The 14,044-nt window shown below is 42.2% G+C and overlaps 1 protein-coding gene across 1 annotated transcript in view; it reads left to right on the forward strand.

The window, feature by feature from the left end:
• The first annotated feature begins 1,555 nt into the window (after positions 1-1,555).
• The window catches only part of LOC138632452 (uncharacterized), a 37,350-nt gene continuing 24,861 nt past the window's right edge, over positions 1,556-14,044 (forward strand). The window contains 1 exon segment of the mRNA XM_069718026.1: positions 1,556-2,095. Within this exon segment, the coding sequence (XP_069574127.1) occupies positions 1,944-2,095 (152 nt within the window). The 5' untranslated portion in view covers positions 1,556-1,943.

Consider the following 14,044-nt stretch of genomic DNA (forward strand, 5'->3'; position numbering starts at 1 on the left):
GAGAACAACGTTGTCCTGGAAGAAAACTTGCTTCCATCCTTTGACGATGTTCCCCACCTCTGAGGAGGGTTCTTCCAGCAGGACGATGCTCCATGAAACACAGCCAGGTCAGTGAAGGTGTGGATGAAGGACCACCAGATCAGGACCCTGTCATGGCCGGCCAGATCTCCAGACCTGAGTCCCATTGAAAACCTCTGGAGCGTGATGAAGAGGAAGATGGACGGTCACCAGCCGTCAAACAAAGCCGAGCTGCTTGAATCTTTGCACCAGGAGTGTCATAAAGTCTCCCAACATCAAAGTGAAAGAGGTGGAGAGACGCCAAGACGCATGAAGCTGGGATTGGAAATCAAGGTGATTCCACCAAATATTGATTTCTGAACTCTTCCTAAGTTAAATCATTCGTATTGTGTTGTTTAAAAATGAATATAAACTTGTTTTCTTTGCATTATTCCAGATCTGAAAACTCTGCATCTTTTTTGTTATTTTGACCAGTTGTCATTTTCTGCAAATAAATGCTCTAAAAGACAATATTTTTATTTGAAATTTGGGAGAAATGTTGTCAGTAGTTTATAGAATAAAACAAACATTTTCATTTTACTCAAACACATACCAATAAATAGTAAAACCAGAGAAACTGATCATTTTGAAGTGGTCTCTTAATTTTTTCCAGAGCTGTATATAGAAGTAGTTTGTAATTTTGTATGAACTTACCACTGAATACCACAAGATGTCAGCAGTGAGTCAGATAACCAAGACCAAAGATCAACTTCATTCTTGCTGCAGAACACTTCAGCTGTTCAGTACATTCATATGGGATGTTATTTCTGATGGATATTTCTTGTGGTTGTTCAAAGGTCGTCGGTTCAGTGGGCGGTCCAGTGGGCGGTCCAGTGGGCGGTCCAGTGGGCGGTCCTTCCTGCGTTCACACTGATCGGATGTCAATGCATCTCGGGTGCGTTCACTTCATGTAATGGACCAACAGCCAAACCAAAATGAACGTTTATTGATTGCTTATTGCTTTAAATATACAAAACAACCACAATGCAGGTTACTAACGTTTAGTTAAACCGAACCAATTTATGATGTGGATCTACAGGACAACAAGAGAATCAAAGAGAATGGGACAATTAAACATTCAATTTAATGCCTGAATAAAACTGGCAGATGGATGTTTCAACCTAGATCAGTTTCTAATGTTGAAACCTAAAAATCGAAGTGAAACTGAATCAACCAGGCGACTCTGTTCAACTATTAAAAATGTTTGCTGAATCGGCGTTATTTAGCAACTTCCCAAATTTAACATTACTGAGTGATTTTTTTTCTTTGTGACTCTTTTTTTAATCGTAGAACTGAAACAAGTCCATCTTCTTTCCCGCCTCCCTCCGTCTCTCCGTCTCCCTCCTCCTCTCCACATGCTGGCTCAGAGGAAATGGGTGTTGAGTAATGCAAGCGCTCCTCCTCATTTGCCTTTCGGTCTCTGCCGGCTCAAATCCTGCTGAGCCAGTAATATCTTAAGCCCTCCGAAATCTGAAATGCTCGAGTCCTCGTGGTCGCGGGACGCCTGGAATCCCGAATTACTGGACTTCCAGAGGATTTAACGTTTTGGAAAGCTTGAATGATTTACTGATTTAGTTTTTCTCTCGCAGTAGAATAGGTAAACGACGGTCTGTCGACTTTATTTTCCAGAAACTTTTTCCTCAGGAATTCTTCACTTTGGATTTATTTGCAAATACAAAACAAAATTTGTCTTTGTAAATATGGAAAAGGAGAAAATATTCCTTGTAAATTTGGGATTCGTGGAAGACTAAACACTTTACCGTTTCAGAAACCCGCAGGCGGAGGTGTGTACGAGTGACATGGAAGACGGAAACGGACAATAAGAAAGTGTGAGCCGTGTGCTTGTATGTGTTTGTGTGCATATATGTGTATGTGTGCTTTTGGCCATGCTGGAGGAAAAGAAGGCCCGAGGTTCTCGCAAGCCGACTTCAGCGGACGCCGGCCACCCGAAAACCTCAAAGATTACCGACGGCAACACCCGAGCGGGTAAAACCGGCCGCGTCTCAAACGGTAGCGACGCCGTCGTCCCCGCACAACGGTGAGGATGGAAATCTGTGTGGGTTTTTATTGTTATGTGTGCGAGAGAGAAATACAACAATGCATGCAGCTTTGTTTTGAGTCGTGCCTTCAGACTTTGAATGCAGCAGAAGATTTAAGACGGACGAGTAAATTATTTGTCGAACTTTTATTAGCAGTAGACGTTCAGAGAAGCAACCAAATGAGCTGAAAGGTGGATTTGATCGATGCCAAGACAGAACATCGTTTAATCGAAGTCACTACTTGCAACCATAAAATTAGAACGATACGGGTCTCCATACGCATCTGTAGAAAACGTTTTTAAATCTTGGTGAAGTGTTTAATCCTCAGTGAGTTCGGAGCGACTCCGTCCTCGTCCGGCCGTGTGTGCATATGGAGCAATTAGCAAGTGTGAGACAGTCCTGCGGTATTAACCCCGGCTCGCCCGGCCGACCCTGTAGCTAAAACAAGCCCACAAATGTACGTGACGGGGTTATACACGTGTGAGTGTGGGTCTCTCGTGTGTCTGAATCCAAGGGAGTTAAACGTTTTCCTCAGCTACGCCTTATCCGACATGCGTGCAGGTTTCCAGAGATTTATCCAAGTTATATAAGTCGTGGGGTTTTGGTCCGATCTAAAGAGCCTGTTGGGACGAAGATGTCACTTTGATGACCTGTTTGCTCGGTCATGTCACGAGAGCACAAAGAGCCCAATAACTTTAACATCTTGTGATGGCTTTATTGTCGCCATGACAGCTGTTATTAGTTTAACCTTCAGAAGGTCAAATCAGAGCTCCAGTTGATCTTTTTTTTTTTTTTCTCTTTTCATTTGTTTCACTTTAGTTTAAATTTCTTTTACGTCACCGTTTTCCTCCACGAAGAGATTCATTGATCATCGATCCATCGACCCCTTCATTGCACCTTAAAGTCGTTCCTTCTTCAATGCATTGTTTCATCTCATCCATTCGTTCATTTGTGTGTTCAGTCGTTCATCAAACCATCACGTTGCCACTAAAGTTAGAAAACCTCTGACCTGATCTGTACTACTAGCCGTGCTTTTACGAAATATGAGTCATGTTTTTAATTAACAGTCATAATTTTTTGGTTGTACAGGAATTGAAGCTTTAATCCCAAAGGAGCTTTTAATAGTTTTTCCCCGGACGAGCCAAGACAGCGGGTGAGGCGTTTATTGCCACATTGGTGCGAGTGGTTGTCGTCCCGTTACTCCGTGGCTTTAGGCCTTGGCTGGGCTGTGACGGGATGGTCGTATAAAAGGGAAATAAACACAAGATTGTGGCTGAGAGAGAGTGAACGAGAGACAGAGATAAAGAGAGAAAAGATCGGGACAAAGATTGAAGTGGTAAACAAGGGAAGCGAAGGAGGATAAAAGATAAACAGCTGTGTTGTTGTTTTTATGAAAGGTGTCAAATAGCTTCGGTCTGAAGCAAGGCTTTACTCTGAGCTCTCTGTTGCTGTGGATTTAGTCGGCTGGATTTAGTTGTGTGTGTGTGTGTGTGTGTGTGTGTGTGTGTGTGTGTGTGTGTGTGTGTGTGTGTGTGTGTGTGTGTGTGTGTGTGTGTGTGTGTGTGATATGTACCTTTTATCTACCTCCACGTCCTCCCTGACTGCTAGTTATCCAACAAGTCCTCCTGAAAAACAACACATTATTATATATATTAGTATTTTTGTGATTTGACAGCACCAGGTCTGGGTAGGTTTAGGCACAAAAACAGTACGGTTATGGTGAGAAAATGATTGTGCAAACCAACAACCAGTAGAAAATGGAAAGTGAATAAGATCTCCACTTTGTTGACCCATCCCTCCGCCCCAACCACCTCCCTCTGTGGACTTTGTAGCTCTATAAAAACGTCACACTATTTCCACCACTACACCGTCGAGCGGTTGGTACGGCAGCCAGGAGAGCTGTGTCCTGAATGTGAACGTGTAGTTTTTAATGTGTTTGCTGAAATATCTGTTGCTGTTTCAAGGTAGCAAATGCTTCAGGACAAAACCAATCAGGGGACACGGCTGCATAGTTTCAGTTCATGAAGCAAGTTTTTTTTGCACATAAATTCTGACTGTTTAAATCGCACTGCATTTGAACGTCTCGTTTTACATCTCTGTAAAAAGGTGCCGCTTAACTCATTAAAACTCCGTCATTAGATTTTCTTTTTGCCACTTGGAGCAGCAGAACAAGCCGTAAACACATCCGACAGACACTATTATCACCTTACCAAGTTATTGAGATTAATATTTTAGCGAACAGCTGCTTATTCACACACTGAGCAGTCATTAAGTAACATTAAAAATAGTTTGAGTCACTAAATAAAGATTCAGTTCAAAATTCCCTCTTTAGTTGACTCCGATTTATCACTACAAGCATTTCATTTTCATCATTTCATCCGATGTCATGATACATTTTGAGAAATATTGATTATTGAAATATTCATGTTGCATGGTTATAGGAGGCCTGTCCACAGAAGTCTTAGTTACTGTGGGATCCAACTGAGGAAACACTGCTCAAAAACACACTGACCTTGAAACAACGTTGTCCCAGTCACGCACACATCTAGCCAACAACAACCATATGACCGAACACCTCGTAAATTTTTGGGAGGGTTTTGGGTGCTTGGCATGCGACGGGTGTGATCGTACCAAGAGGTGGATTTAAAAGTGCACCTGTTGTTTTTTTTGTTTTGTTTTTTTTTGTCTACGTTTTTGATTCATTGCTGTTTATCATCATTTAATTTCTCTAAAATGTACAGAGATTCTGCCTGAAGTTCACACCATTGTTTTCCAGTGTCGTGTTCGCCTGTCGCTTTGTCCTCCCCCTTCTCTCCTCCCCCCACCTGTTGATCGTTAACACTTCAACGGGGGTCTTCCAGGTACCCTCCTTCCAGCCGAGGCTGATTTTACTGCTTACTGGGTTCAAGTTTAGCATCCCACAAGAGACAGAAAAATAGTTTGAGGTCAGTTGGTTAATTCACGACGTGAGTGGAGCCCGAGATAACATTATTACAGCCTAATAATAATGGCGTGATGTGAAAATTAAAAAAAGGAAATGCGTGTTGCAAGAAATGACATCAGTATTGAACAATTCTGCACCACACAATACAGTGCGAACACGTTCCCGTCAGCTAATAGGAAATATAAGAGTGGCACTCACAGGCTTTTAATTTGAGAGCTAATTAGACTTCATCAAAATAATATTGTGCCAGCGGTGATACACACTGGTATTTTTTATTTGTTTTAATTATAAATCTTCAAACTTGGCAGGACTAGTCTCGGTGGTCGAGCCGAGCGATCGCCTCGACAGTCGGGTCACTTTGCGTTGGACTCCATTAGTTCATCCAGCTGTGAAAAGAGTTTCTGGGTCACCCGAACTCAGGCAGGTTGTTAAGTGTGATAACTTTGGACAGGACATCACAGTACGAAGCCCCGACTCAGTGACAGGATTGTTTAAAATCACATCACAGACTCGATGTATAAATCACACAAAAAAAAGGCCTTTAGAAAGAAGTATTTATTGATGTTTTAACAGTGAAGGTTTTTCAATATAGAATATAGAATAGATCACGTAACCTTCGTTCATTTGTATTTTTAGTCTCTTAAAATAGTAAAAGTCTCAAGGCTAGCTCACCATATCAGTTGATACGGCGTCAAGTGTGTGAGTGTGTCTGAGACAGGATGACACACACATACCGCGCTGGTGATGAAAAGTCTCTGCGGTGCACGAAGCCGAGACGCGATGATGTAACTCGAACTACAAGAAGCAGTATCGCTGTCTTTTTCCATCTCATTCGAGCTCCCTGTGAGGTGAGACGGGAGAAATTTCACAAAGTTTACATTAGATGATCTAGTTGGTCTCAATGCGCACACTCACTTCAACACACTTGGAGTGCAAAATAGGTTCTTTTAAGGCCTACGAAGGTCTTCAGTCTCGGGACCGGAGACCCAGATTGGATTTTACCAATCGCACATTCATCGATTAGTTTCTGTACTAGATCCTTTTTAAGTTCTGAGGAACTGAGCTAACTAGTTTCAACGACAAACTTGAAAAATATCTTAGCAAAATGAAGTCCTTTATAATGTGTGAATTTGTTGATCTGTAGTGCTGTCCAATAAAAAAATTAAATCAACTATGTAATCAGCATCACAAACTTCCTGAAATATGCTCAACAATATAATAAAACCACGTTTTGTCCTTTTTATGGATGCAAAAACAGAAAAATCTAAAAAAATATTTTATTTATGCCGTTCAAAGTGAGCTGTAAATATTCGGTGATGCTAACTGATATGATTAAACATCATTTTTAATCAAAAGTCAAGTCATTTTTCACAGGTCAAATGTGAGCATGCGGTAAGCTGGCGTGGATATTTTCAAACAAGTTATCTCTATGTAATGAGTTTCCTATGTGGTGTAAGACGTTTTATTTATTGATGCAGAAATATCCACCTGGAAAACCACTCTGGTTATTCAGTAAGTTTTGAAACAGCTGCTGCGACCTGCTCCTGAGCTTCAGACCTCGAGTCATTTGAGTCGTAAAAACAAGGACTTGAATCCTCATTTGGATTTAGCTGCTTCGACACCCCACCTTCAAATGACTAAATAAAACCATTGGAAAAGCTTTGCCATGTTAAACCACAGCGCAATACAACATAACTAATCAGGTGTTTATTTGAGACGTGCGTTCAGGAGAATTGATCGACTGGAAATTTAAATGAGCTCAATATAAATTAGTAAGATACAAATTCCCCCGTCAAGACTTGCATGTCCAGACCTGGTGGTGCTGAGTGACTTCAGCCTTTTGAGACCGTGGAGATTTATTTTCACCGGGCTAACTGTTTTTGAAAGTTTCCCAATACACAACAGAGACACAACTTCACCATTTTAAATTAATTCACAAAACATCAAAATAACAAAAATGTGGGAGAGTTTAAGTCAACGGCGCTTTGTACCCAATGTAAAAGATTATGTAAGAGTGAAAATACAAATAGGGAACAGGCACTTTAGACGCAATAAGAAACCTCTCCTTCTTCAAATCATTTGTCAAAAATATCAAAGCGCTTTAAACTGCTCTGCTGCGGAGAGATTTATAACCGCGACACATGTAGCAGCAGGTTTACCCGGTGTGGGTTACCGCCTGCCCTCCGTGTCCCCGAGCCCGGGATGATTTATCCGTCTGCTGCAGGGCGTGTTGCCGTGCGCGTTGCAGGGCGTGTTGCCGTGCGTGTTGCCGCGCGTGTTGCAGGGCGTGTTGCCGTGCGTGTTGCCGGGCGTGTTGCAGGGCGTGTTGCCACGCGTGTTGCAGGGCGTGTTGCCATGCGTGTTGCCGGGCGTGTTGCAGGGCGTGTTGCAGGGCGTGTTGCAGGGCGTGTTGCAGGGCGTGTTGCCGGGCGTGTTGCAGGGCGTGTTGCAGGGCGTGTTGCCATGCGTGTTGCAGGGCGTGTTGCAGGGCGTGTTGCCGTGCGTGTTGCAGAGCGTGTTGCTGGGGTTGCAGGGACTCCCAGAAACTGCTGAGGTAACCGCACACCCAATGTCACGAGCTTGGAGCTGTCCATCAGAATAGGGCACATAGGGTGAGTGCTGGCCGCTAAAAGTGTGTGTGTGTGTGTGTGTGTGTGTGTGTGTGTGTGTGTGTGTGTGTGTGTGTGTGTGTGTGTGTGTGTGTGTGTGGGGGCGGGGGGGGGGTCTGTGCGGGTGGTGTGGGGGTAGTGATGAGGGTTTTCTCTGCACACACTGATGATAATTAATAATCTACATGGTGTCAGTAGACCCATAACTTTAATTTTCAAAGGGGAAATAAGTTTGGTCATCATGCATGCGGTGGGAAAAAAACAAATTAGATAAAGAAAGGAAATACAGAAGTTTAATGCATTCACCAAAGAAAACATTCTTCTGAGATTCCCCCCAAAAAAGTTGTAATCACAAGATCCGGATTTTGTATTTACGACATAATGTACAGCAGGCTACTGGACCAGGAATCGTCCTGTTTCAGGATGTCCCTGGGAAGCATCAGGTTTCTGAGATTGATTGATTATTAGTACAGTTGTAATCTGTGATAGTTGTTCACATTTCGACTAACAGTTCGTAATAGTCTTCAAATTGACAGTCGAATATTTTACGGTGATGCAACGAGAGACATGTTTCGTTGACATGTGTTAATGTGAGTCGAACTCGGGGAGAAGAAACTTTAGACTTTAATTAGATGTTTCATGACTATCTTGAGACCACTGGGCACATTTGACATAACGATACTAACCTGCAGTGGTCCACAGATTATTCTGTAAAAGTGTGCGTGTAGCAGGAATGTGTGTCAGTTCACACTCAAAACATGCCTGTTCGTCCGTGCGTGCATGCGCCCTGCGGTGAGGTCACCGCCGCGAGCCTTCGGGGTGGTGGGGGGTGATGACAGCTGAAAATAAATCCCAACTTCTTTTGGCTCGACATCCACTTCTAAGTGCACACAAACACACACACTCCTACACACACACACACACACACACACACACACACACACACACACACACACACACACACACACACACACACACACACACACACACACACACTGCAGCGTGCTGCCAGTCAGCTGTTGTGTCGTGGTCAGGTGTTAAGCCCTGTGGTTCGGGGGAGGGGATAAAGGGGATATATTGGTAATTTGCTGCAATACCCAACAGAGAATTACCCTTTAATGAAAATATTCATCATCACCTTTCGATAAACTGTCAATTCAACCGTCTCTAGAGTCGATAGCCGTTCATTATCAATGACTTGGAGCACATATACCGGCTCTGTGTGTATAGGTCTGGTGGCGTGTTGCTAAATCCAGTTGGGGGATCTGGGAGTGTTTTTGGAGCTTGATTGGTTTTGGCGTGCGGCACCACCACGCTACAAGGCAAACTTGGCAACTTTAGGGAGGCGTCCGCCCACTAAGCTCAACAAAATCCTCACTGGTTCATGTTTTTATTTGCAGGAGGAGGGTTCGACACCTTCTTTTTAGGGATTACGTAATCTTTTTTTTTTGTGCGATTAAATTTGGACGTCAATATATTTTCTCGAGCTCTTGTTTTTAGTACTTTCACACAGAACGCAAATATTGTGAGGCAAAAAAGCAACGGAGGTTGATGTTTCGGAGGCAGGTGGATTTTAGACACATTTTCTCTCAGAGCTAAAAGTCAAATACTTTCCTCAGGAGTCGGTGGAGACCAAAAACAGAGCTAAAAGAGAATGAATATCTGATTTAAACTCATAATGTGGCCAAAAACATGACTCCAAATGTAAAAATATATTTATCATCTGTAACTGCTGGATGTGTAAATATGCAGCTGTTTGGAGAAATGTTTGCCATCTCAAATTAAAAGGTAATGATCCTGTATATTTTGTTTATACTGCCCCCAAATTGGCGAGAGAGTTGTTGCAGGTTTAAAAGTCAGCAGCCAAGACAGTTAAAAGGCAATTTATACATACAGTATATATCCCATATACATGAAAGTTATATTTCAAATATTGTCAATAAGTGTATTGTTTTAGTGGATTTATGTAAAGAAATGTGCAAACACAAGGAACAATCCAGTTTTTGCTAAAAAGCTTATTAGAAGGATAAAATTCAAGTAAAGCTGGTTCCTAAATGTCCTTCTTGTCTCTCTTCCCCTCCCCCCCCCCCCAAACTGGCTCATTCAAATGTCTCGCATGAAAATCATCAATACATTTTTAAGATTTCAAAATGTTTGCTTTGGTAAATTGTCTGTTTGGTATAATAACTCTCAAGGAAACATGTTGAGGAAATGCAGGGATATTTATAGCGATAAAAGATCACCACCCACAGGGAGTTTGAAATATTATGTGAAATGCTGTGAAAATAGCACCACTGTGAGGCAGACTGATGATACCACACTTAACCCAAACACCTGCTGCCATGGCAAACAAAATATTTTCATGTTGCGGCTACAGGAGACGGTATTTCTTTGAAGAATATACATACAGGTGCAGCTTTTTATGTTGAACAGAAACTTCAGAACTTCATTTTCAATTGGTCAGATATACATAGCACATCGTCTTCCGAACCATGTGCGGATGATCATGAAACACAAATCTTACAGCAAGTAACTTAATTCTGCAACAGATTTAACAGACTGGTCCGAGACCCTTTAACCTCTTATCAAAGTTCAAGTATCATGCTGAGCTGGGTCAAGTTTTAAAATACACTCCCAAGGAGGCTGTCTTGACTCCAAACACAACAACCAATCACTTAAGACAGAAATGAAATTATTATATATTAGTAAAAATAATCATAACAATAACCTTATTACTAAGTTTACATTTTGTTGGAAAAATTACTCAGAGGCTCGGTTCAAAATCAAACATATCGGGACATTTATTCTTGCAAGAAGGAGCAAATACATGCACCCTCAAAGAGAGGTGTTCAGCAGTGCTCCACCTCACTCCTCCACAGGGCAGCTTTTATACAGTTAACAAACAGTAGACAGTCACCCCCCCCCCTCCCTTTGTATCTGCTTTCGTATGGTAATACAGAGTTGGTTGTAGGTCACAAGATAAGGACACAGTGGGAGTCGTCAATTAGATGTGGAAAGTAAAACAAAAAGGAATCACTTGCAAATGAGAGAGAAAAACGGAAGAAACTTTTCAGAGACTGCTTGACCAGAGACTTTCTGGAGCCACAATGCAAATAAGAGAGAGAAAACAGAAGAGACTTTCCGGAGCCACAATGCAAATAAGAGAGAGAAAACAGAAGAGACTTTCTGGAGCCACAATGCAAATAAGAGGAAGAGACACATCTTTTTTTCCATCACATTTACACAGCAGTACTCAATTATCAAAAGTAGCTTTAGAGTGTTATATTTATAATATAAAACATTGGAATATTGCTTCATTGATATTCTTGAGCAGCATTTTAATGTTGTCATTGTATGGGCAAATTTCAAAACATGAAACTGAACAGTCTAATCTATGTATAACAATTCATATATTACAAGCTGGTCATATATTGCATGTATAAAATATTGATCTGAAAGAATATTACTATAAACTATCTGTGAAATGGATGTGGCAGATTAAAAAGTAAAATATTTCCTTCTTAAATGTAGTAAAGTGGAAGTATAAAAGTAACACCAACATACTCAAACAAGTACCTCTAAATTATACTTAAATACTTGAGTAAGATGTACTTATTTCCATTCCACCACCGCTCCTGATGTGGCAGCAGGTTGCAGCATTAATCTCACGTCGTGTCGTCTTTTACTCTGAAGGCCGGTCGTCCAAACCGGAAGTGGAGAAGACTCGGTACGTAACCTCCGTTTTCCTGCCGTTAGCTCACAGGACGAGCGAACCGGAGGACCAGCGTGAAGCGCGTCGAGGCTGCAAGACACGCACATAAACAACGAACGGTATGTAAGAAGACGCAGGTAGACAAACACGGAGCGACGCGCTTTCGGTTCCGGTCGCTGTTCTCGGTGTTTCCCGACCGGTGACCGTTTATTGACGTCGGTTTGTGAACGGGCCCCGCGGAAGGAAGGCTAACGTTAGCGCTTCGAGGTTAGCATCTGCGAAGGCTTCAAAACACCGCAGCTGGAAGCTGATGATGCAGAGATGCACCGGGCTTTCTTTTCCGGTCCGGTACCAAGAACAACAAACATAAGATAAAAATATATATGAAACAGGCAGGAAGTACCGATACTGAGCTCAGGGTTCTCCTTAAAAAACCCAGCTCAATATGAAGTGTTGTAACACAGCAGGTAAGCCACTGTGGAGCAAACTGTTAACTTGCATTCAAATGCATAGTTTTAGTTGAATGCAGCTACCACAGAAACTTCAGGGGAACCCTAATATACATGCATTGTGCACAACAGAGGGGATGCCTTGTCTTTGAATGCACCTTTTCAACATGAACTACAGCTGCTGTGGAAGCGGAGAGGCATCGACTGGTACCGAGCAGGCTGGTTCCCAAAATGTACCCGACCGATACCTTGACTTTGGTACCGGTGCGTTTTTCGGTATCAATTTGATCCATTTAAAGCTCAAGGAGATGACATGACGCATCACGGTGCCCATCTTTAGTTTTGTGGTGGTGCAGAGTTCAGCCGGGTTGTTTTCTGTGGCCACAATTAAAAGATTTCCCATAAACGCCTCTCATGCTCTATCAGTATTATAGTTTATTTATTTTCATTATGTCACTTCATAACTATATTTATTTATTTATTTGGCATATTTATTTGTCTCAATATGAATCGAAGCACTCGACGCCGACGCAGACATGAATCCCCGGCCACGTCACCGTAGCGACGCGGCCTCACTGGGTCACCTGGATGTTTCCTGACAGGACCTGACATTGAACCCGTCTTCTCTTCTTGAGACCGTCGGTGCATAAACGCATCATCTTCCGCGTTGTGATTAAGTTTCAGATGCTTATCGAGGTCTGTGGTGTTGCCACGGTAACTCCTCGTCCTCCCGCATGCGTCACATCCAGTGTCGTTGCTGCTTAAAAAACGGAGAAAAAAATTGTCCACGTGTTACTGTCTGCAGTTTGCTGACATCAGCGCCTGTTCAAGGGTTCGTGCATAAATGGTGGCCGAGTTCACATACGACGATGACAGAACGGAAAGAAAAGTACTTCCTACAAACCAGCTGGTTTTTAGACTGATTTCTGGTGATGGTGTAGTGACTTTTCCTTTTAATGAAAGACACGTTTTCCTAAAAGTTAAGATATTGACCTATAAAGTATAAACTTAATTGTAACGGAAACATTTAGGATTGGAAATAGTGATAATTCAGTATCAATCTGCACGCCCCCTACTGGTCACCAGCCTTCACTGTCAGGACCAGCTCTGCTGTGACGAGGAGAGGAAGTGACATCGTCGCGGCGTTGAATGGACCAGGTCTTGTTTTTTTTGTTTTTTTCTTGTGGCGCAGCGAACACACGGCCTTGTTATGCTGAAAATTGGACCCATCTTGACACTTCTCTGCTGTTTTATATTACTGACTGCGGCCATTGTCCTATCAACGCTACCTCCGACACACTCGCAACAGAGGGAGTCGCTCCCTTCCCACAACAAGGACCTACTGGACATTCGTCACACCAGCAGGACCACGTTCCCGAGAAGGAAGGGCGTGGCTGGTAACGAATGTTCACATAAGTTAGTTATAATGATACTGATAAGCCAGTGCGTTGAACTTTTCTTTTTTTCTTGCAACCAAATGGCCAAAGAAAATTTGGTGGACTTTTCTTGTTGACTAGTGTTTAGTTGACCAGTTGGAGCAGCCCGAAAACCAGATAAATGTCATACAGACATCGTATTGTTATTTTATGTAAGTCATGGGATATTAATTTAGGGGTCCAGTTTGAGTAACAGATCCATGAGTTGGAGGGTTCATTGGATGTGAAAACACCGGACAGACAAAGGTTTATAACAGCATTGTACTCTGGAAACCAATTATGGCGGCAACAGATTCATCGGTTTTTGAAACAGTCCAAAGATAAAGTGTAGAAATTAGACTATTACTCTACAAAAGAATCTATTTAATTGGTAAAAAACAAAAAAAAACAAATTAATAATAATGATAATAAAGCTGATGCTTGGTAAACTTCATTGGGCCCGACAGAAGTTGAGCCAGAATCAACTTTATTTGCTAGATAACCTGCATTAGTTCCCCCGTTACATCACACACTGACTTCTTTGCATTTAAAAGGCGTTGCTGCATTTTTTTCAAGCAAAGCAAAAACTCTGTGAAGAAGATGTTGACCAACCCCAGGCTGCTATGCTTTTCTGTGTGTTTACGTTGTTGCGGTTTTTGTTTTGCATTATACCATCTAATTAAGTTACTTAACCTCTCAATGAATTGTTATTCAGAGTTCAACCTGAAGTTATTGAGAATGCTTTCCACCACCGGCGTTATGCATCGTGTTTTCCGGCTTGTAAGAATTGTTTAGTCTAGTGTGATGTTCTGAAATGAA

The sequence above is a fragment of the Brachyistius frenatus genome, unplaced genomic scaffold, assembly GCF_029030835.1.
Source record: "Brachyistius frenatus isolate BFR_SWC_R1_liver_20210118 unplaced genomic scaffold, ASM2903083v1 Contig_184, whole genome shotgun sequence".
Classification (NCBI taxonomy): Eukaryota; Metazoa; Chordata; class Actinopteri; family Embiotocidae; genus Brachyistius; species Brachyistius frenatus.